This window comes from Montipora capricornis, chromosome 2 (genome assembly GCF_036669925.1).
Source record: "Montipora capricornis isolate CH-2021 chromosome 2, ASM3666992v2, whole genome shotgun sequence".
Lineage (NCBI taxonomy): Eukaryota > Metazoa > Cnidaria > Anthozoa > Scleractinia > Acroporidae > Montipora > Montipora capricornis.
In genome coordinates this window covers 35,216,826-35,224,325 of record NC_090884.1, presented here as the reverse complement: position 1 = coordinate 35,224,325, position 7,500 = coordinate 35,216,826, and the positions used below count along the sequence as shown (strand labels likewise).

Below are 7,500 nucleotides of genomic sequence, written 5' to 3'. Positions count from 1 at the left end.
TATTGCTCAGCACTGATTAGTTCACTCGCTTCATCAACTGATCTTACGTGCAAACCTTCAATAAAGCTGTGTTGTTGTTGTCACTGCTAAAATATATATCAAAACGAATCGAGTAGCCGCTACGAGGGGGATAGGCTATCCAACCGGCCAATAAATATCGAAATTGCATTGTAGCACTTAAAGCGCTCTTACACTGTGCAATTTCTCGTGCATACCTTGCAACAGCGAAAATCGTTGCGAAACCAGTTGCAGAAAAACCGTTGCGGAAAGTGAGAATTAAGTTCTCGCAATAGTTGCAACCGAAAATTTAAGCATTCGGCAGTGATCTGTCCTGTCAACTTGTGTCGAAACGGCTCGCGGCACCAGCCAATGAAAAAGGTTCCTTTAAAACATCATGTGATCATCAAAACGACACAACTTACATGAAACGTTGATCATTCTAACACCCGTAAACAACTTATTTCGTAATGTCAGAACGTTTGTAAAAATGGCGTTGGAGAGAAACTGCACGAAAAAATTGCACAGTGTAACAGCGCCTTTAGCCTTGTACACATTTCGCCCATTATGATGATTTTTATTCCCATTCTGCACAGCCTTTGCATATTAAAAAGTAGAGGGATACAGTTCTCTACCTGTGGTGTTGTGGTGGAATTCCCGTTGCCACAGTAACGCAAAGACAGCCAGGATTACGATGAAAATTGTAAACAAAGAATGCCCCACAGTTACGAACATAAATGAAAAGTTGATCGCCGGCAGCAAGAAACGAAATTACTGAAGCAAACTTGTCGATAAAACAGCTCCCTCAGAAAACTGAAGGGTGGCTTCCATTAAGCCACCCTGGCTGAGAAGTTCCACAACGCCGGCTAGGTACGCATGATTGGGGCATTCTGGTACCAGCTTCGCCACGGAACTGTACCAGCCGGACAGACGAAAAAGTTCGCAGAGGAATGTAAAAACCTTGATAAGTAATAGCTTCTGTTCGATTCATTAAGACTTCATAATTGTAGCATTCTACGATAAAAAAAAATTGCGTAGCTTTTTTTAAGGGCTTGCCTTTGAATATGAATGAGGAGAATACTAAACCTCAAAAGTAAATTTTTTTTTTTTTCACTTTTTTCTAATAACAAAAAATAGATAATAAACTTTAAAAGTGGACATCTTACAGCTTTTTGTTGGGATCTTTTGAGTCAAAGTAACGCTTTGCTGCCTTCAGGGTGCAAGTAATGATATAATTTTGATAAAAGTCACCAAGTGTGGCCTTAACGATTGTGGCATACCACAATAATGCGGAAACAGCTTGTGTTTACTTTCCGAGGTAAAGTGGAGGGGGCGATATTCGACGTTTGTCACCTTTCGGATACAGAGAAGAGTAAAAGGACACTTCGTGACGCTTATTACAATACGCGCGCATTTCAGTACATGCAATCCAAAAGGTATCGCGGGCAGCTGAATGTTGTTCACCTCACTCAGAGCTTACACAAACAACTCCCAACACTTCTGGGAGTTGTTGGTTCGGGAGATGTTGGATGGTGTTGGCAGAGCAACAACTCCAAACAATGGACGGACGGTGCGTGCAGTGTATTGTGGGAAAGATGCGACGCATTAGACTTCGTGAACTTACAAAAAATTGGCTGTCATCTTGTTTTCAAACACGTTAATGGGTTGTTATCTCCATTGAGACCATATCGAATGCTCGTGCGTGGCCCCACAATGTGGAAGCTGAGCTGTGTAACGGATCCAACATTGTTGGGCTACCGTTTCGACGATCACGGAACAAAAGAAATGTAGGAAGTTGTTGGCTCAAAACTTTGACCAGTTTTAAACACGTTACTCCCAATAATTTTTAAAGATGTTGGCCAAGAATGTGTTTCCGTTTGAACGGAGCCTTAGGTAGCGGATAATCGTATAGTCACACTTAGTTATTTTGATATCAATGCGTTCAGCAAAAAAGTCTTTAGAAAAATGAGAGCTGTCATTTTAAAGTTCCTTATTTTAATGATGCCGATTAAAAACCTTAACTTCAATTTATAGGTTATTTCCAGAAAAAAGGTTGACATTGGATTCCAGCTATTCAGATATAACATAATACCTGGAGGTAAGGCAGGTGTAGGAGGTCAGAGTCGCCAATGATGCATTTGATACATTAACTGGAATAAGACAGATTAATAAATTTGGTTCAGTATCTTCTGAGTACTTTAAAAGTATTTTCCCCCTGGAGTATTTCTAATGTTGTTTTAACGGGGTTAAATTCGAAACGTCTTAGAAAACATGTGAAGGGTCTCAAGTCGTTAGTAATAATTTCTAAACAAATGCAGTCACTAAAAATATGAACTGGACTGAAATGCAGTTCTCAAGAATCCGCTCTGAAAGTATTCCTATGTGCCCTTCTTATTAATAGCATCTTGACATGCAATCCAAAGACTAAATGTATTTTTCACTCGCTGTAAACTTTATTACAACATTATTGCAGCATTTGTTTAATTCCGATGACTTCTGATCATTGGAAACGAAGTTAAATCGACTTTGTCTTGACAACAACTTGCTTGTCTACTTATCTCATGTAAATTCCGCCTCACCGACATTAAAACGGACCGTAATAGACCATATTATTCGTATTCTAAGTATTCGACTGGAATTAGCTTGCAATGGAGGACTAATGCGGGAAATCTTTAGAAATGCAAATACTTTTTTAGTATACAGCTATTCCCCACATTAGCCTGCGGATCCATTGCAAGCTAGTTCCAGTCCAATACTGAGAATACGAATATGGTCTTACCAAAGGTTGAAAATAGGGTGGGGATGGGTGTGTGCTTGGAAGCTGTAAATGGATAAGGTGAAAAAAAGATAAGTTGATTATCTTCAGAAAAGGGAAACCGTGAGCTCAAGTCTAAAATAGGAGTCTGTCCTGCAACATTCCAATTACTAGACGGTAAGAATGCTCAGTCTTCCACAAGATTCTCAATGCAGCTATCAAATAGTAGTGGGTGCCAGACAAATACCGATGGACGAATTAATTATAATAATTGGGAACATTTTCAATGAAAGTATGTAGAAAAAATTCCAATTGCAGTCAATTGGCTGTAACGACAAACCCGCGCGATGTTTTCCTGGCACCTGTTGTCGTTGGTATTCCGTTGCCATGGTAAAGTCATAGGAGTGTTTGTAAACGAATAATGCCCCACAGTTAAGCACATAAATGAAAGTTGGCTGTTAACAACAACTTGGACCAAGTAAAACAGACTTGTTGTCGGACAGCTTCCTGAGACACTAGAGGGTGATTGCGTCGTGCCGCCCTGGCAAAACTAGCACAGATCTCACAGAATCGGGTAACGTACAATCGTTTACTCATTTCTAGCTAGTTTTATACCAATGTCTGCACTTTGAATTTCGTCGCTCAGGAATCTCTTTAAGTCCCACATTAATGGTACCGATTTCATCCCTTAATTTTAATTTACTGGTTGACTCCGAATTCCAGCTAATCATCCCATAGTCACCTGGAGAAGAGGAAGGTGTAGCCGCCAATGAAGCATTTGAAACATTAACTGAAAAACAAAATAGGTCAATAATTTTGGTAAGTTTCTAATGAGAACTTCAAAAGGGTTCTCCCTTTCTTAGTGTCAGGCATCCTTGATCCATCAGTCAAAGTTGTTTACTTGACCAAAGTTAAAAACATCTCAGATAACAGTTGAAGGTTTCGGTTGTTGTTAGTGATAAATTCCAAAAATAATGCAGTCCCTAAAAATATGAAACTAGTCGATAGAAATGTTTTACTGAGAAAGAGGAATGAGATAACGGAAGGCTAGCCCTATAATAGCGCTCTCAAGTTCATAATAGAACTAAAGTAAACAATTAGCTTAGAGCGGTTTTCAAATGAGTGTCGTAAAACCAAAACCAAAGTAGTTACTTTGGCCAATCAAAAAAAAAAAACGGAGACAATCCGGTAAACCAATCAAAACTAGAAGTAATTACACGTAGCTGACACAAAGCGCGGGAAAATGTGCTCGCGCGAGCCACGGTTATTGGTTTCACTTCTGATTGGTTGAAAAAATGGCGCGAGAACTTTGAACCAATCACTGAGTGAAGTAATCATAAACCAAAGCAATTTGCTAATTACATTCGACACTCAATTGAAAACCGCTCTATTGCTCAGGACTGATTAGTTCACTCGCTCCATCTACTGATCTACGTGCAAACCTTCAATAAGCTGTGTGGTTGTTGTCACTGCTAAAATATATATCAAAAGGACTCTAGTAGCCGCTACGAGGGGGATAGGCTATCCAACCCGGCCAATAAAAATATCGAAATTGCATTGTAGACTTAAAGCGCTCTTACACTGTGCAATTTCTCGTGCATACCTTGCAACAGCGAAAAACGTTGCGAAACCAGTTGCAGAAACCGTTGCGAAAAGTAGAATTAAGTTCTCGCAATAGTTGCAACGAAAATTTAAGCATTCGGCAGTGATCTGTCCTGCAACTTGTGTCGAAACGGCTCGCGGCACCAGCCAATGAAAAGGTTCCTTTAACATCATGTGATCATCAAAACGACACAACTTACATGAAACGTTGATCATTCTAACACCCGTAAACAACTTAATTCGTAATGATAGAACGTTTGTAGAAATGGCGTTGAGAGAAAATGCACGAAAAATTGCACAGTGTAACAGCGCCTTTAGCCTTGTACACATTTTGCCCATTATGATGATTTTAATCCCATTCTGCACAGCCTTTGCATATTAAAAAGTAGAGGGATACAGTTCTCTACCTGGTGTTGTTGGTGGAATTCCGTTGCCACAGTAACGCAAAAAACAGCCAGGAGTACGATGAAGTTTGTAAACAAAGAATGCCCCACAGTTACGAACATAAATGAACGTTGATCGCCGGCAGCAAGAAAACGAATCACTGAAGCAAACTTGTCGCCGAACAGCTCCCTCAGCAACTGAAGGGTGGCTTCCATTAAGCCACCCTGGCTGAGAAGTTCCACAACGCCGGCTAGGTACGCATGATTGGGGCATTCTGGTACCAGCTTCGCCACGGAATCTGTACCAGCCGGACAGACGAAAGTCGCAGAGGAATGTAAAACCTTGATAAGTAATAGCTCTGTTCGATTCATTTAAGACTTCATAATTGTAGCATTCTACAATAAAAAAAAATTGCGTAGGTTTTTTAAGGGCTTGCCTTTGAATTTGAATGAGGAGAATACTAACCTCAAAAGTAAATATAATTTTTTTACTTTTTTCCTAATAACAAAAAATAGATAATAAACTTTAAAAGTGGACATCTTACAGCTTTTTGTTGGGATCTTTTGAGTCAAAGTAACGCTTTGCTGCCTTCAGGTTGCAAGTAATGATATTAATTTTCATAAAAGTCACCAAGTGTGGCCTTAACGATGTGCATACCACAATAATGCTGAACAGCTTGTGTTTACTTTCCGAGTAAAGTGGAGTGGGCGATATTCGACGTTTGTCACCTTTCGGATACAGAGAAGAGTAAAAGGACACTTCGTGACGCTTATTACAATACGCGCGCATTTCAGTACATGCAATCCAAAAGGTATCGCGGGCAGCTGAATGTTGTTCACCTTACTCAGAGCTTACACAACAACTCCCAACACTTCTGGGAGTTGTTGGTTCGGGAGATGTTGGATGGTGTTGGCAGATGCAACAACTCCAAACAATGGACGGACGTGCGTGCAGTGTATTGTGGGAAAGATGCGACCCATTAGACTTCGTGAACTTACAAAAATTGGCTGCCATCTTGTTTTCAACACGTTAATGGGTTGTTATCTCCATTGAGACCATATCGAATGCTCGTGCGTGGCCCCACAATGTTGGAAGCTGAGCTGTGTAAACGGATCCAACATTGTTGGGCTACGTTTCGACGATCACGGAACAAAAGAAATGTAGGAAGTTGTTGGCTCAAAACTTTGACCAGTTTTAAACACGTTACTCCCAATAATTTTGAAGATGTTGGCCAAGACTGTTGTTTCCGTTTGAACGGAGCCTTTGGTAGCGGATAGATAGATAGATAGATAGATAGATAGATAGTTTATTGCAGCATTTTACAAGGCAGTCACCAGACTGAATTGCGTAAAAATTTACATAATAATCGATATGATTTATTTACATGTTAAAAAATAAAAATAAAAATAAAATTATCATTCAAACCATTTCTAACTAACTAACTAAATGAGAGCTGTCATTTTAAAGTTCTGTATTTTTAATGATGCCGATTAAAACCTTAACTTCAATTTATAGGTTATTTCCAGAAAAAAAGGTTGACATTGGATTCCAGCTATTCAGATATCACATAATTACCTGGAGGTAAGGCAGGTGTAGGAGTCAGAGTCGCCAATGAAGCATTTGATACATTAACTGGCAATAAAACAGATTAATAAATTGGTTCAGTATCTTCTGAGTACTTTAAAAGTATTCTCCCCTCTGGAGTATTTCTAATGTTGTTTAATGAGGTTAAATTCGAAACGTCTTAGAAAACATGTGAAGGGTTTCAAGTCGTTAGTAATAACTTCTAAACAAATGCAGTCACTGAAAATATGAACTGGACTGAAATGCAGTTCTCAAGAATCCGCTCTAAAAGTATTCCTTTGTTGCCATTATTATCAATAGCATCTTGACATGCAATCCAAAGACTAAATGTATTTTTCACTCGCTGTAAATTTTATTACAACATTATTGCAGCATTTGTTCAATTCCGATGACCTCTCAATCATTGGAAACGAAGTTAAATCTGACTTTGTCTTGACAACAACTTGTCTACTTATCTTATGTAAATTCCGCCTCACCGACATTAAAACGGACCGTAATAGACCATATTATTCGTATTCTAAGTATTCGACTGGAATTAGCTTGCAATGGAGGCTAATGCGGGGAAGTCTTTTGTCAAAAATTGCATTGTAGACTTAAGGCGCTCTTACACCATGCAATTTCTCGTGCATACCTTGCAACAGCGAAAAACGTTGCGAAACCAGTTGCAGAAACCGTTGCGGAAAGTAGAATTAAGTTCTCGCAATAGTTGCAACGAAAATTTAAGCATTCGGCAGTGATCTGTCCTGCAACTTGTGTCGCAACTTTTTCGGCACCAGCCAATGAGAAGGTTCCTTTAACAATCATGTGATCATCAAAACGACACAACTTACATGAAACGTTGATCAGTGTTAGTAACACCCGTAAACAACTTATTTCGTAATGTCAGGACGTTTGTAGAAACGGCGTTAAGAGAAAATGCACGAAAATCTGCACAGTGTAACAGCGCCTTTAGCCTTGTACACATTTCGCCCATTATGATGATTTTAATCCCATTCTGCACAGCCTTTGCATATTAAAAAGTAGAGGGATACAGTTCTCTACCTGGTGTTGTTGGTGGAATTCCGTTGCCACAGTAACGCAAAGAACAGCCAGGAGTACGATCAAGTCTGTAAACAAAGAATGCCCCACAGTTACGAACATAAATGAAAGTTGATCGCCGGCAGCAAGAAAACGAACCA

The 7,500-nt window shown here is 39.5% G+C and overlaps 1 protein-coding gene across 8 annotated transcripts in view; it reads right to left on the bottom strand.

Moving 5' to 3' along the window:
• Positions 1 to 7,500, bottom strand: part of LOC138019847 (uncharacterized) — a 69,891-nt gene that overhangs the window by 30,579 nt on the left and 31,812 nt on the right. For 5 of the 8 annotated variants that reach the window (XM_068866793.1, XM_068866809.1, XM_068866838.1 and 2 more), the window contains 4 exons: positions 7,364 to 7,500; positions 6,314 to 6,370; positions 4,762 to 5,133; positions 3,495 to 3,542 (listed from right to left, as the gene is read on the bottom strand). The exon at positions 7,364 to 7,500 is cut by the window's right edge and continues 235 nt beyond it. In XM_068866793.1, coding sequence (XP_068722894.1) covers positions 3,495 to 3,542; positions 4,762 to 5,133; positions 6,314 to 6,370; positions 7,364 to 7,500 — 614 coding nt within the window. The remainder of the gene's footprint in view (positions 1 to 3,494; positions 3,543 to 4,761; positions 5,134 to 6,313; positions 6,371 to 7,363) is intronic. The other 3 variants (XM_068866801.1, XM_068866823.1, XM_068866844.1) reach the window with 3 other exon arrangements.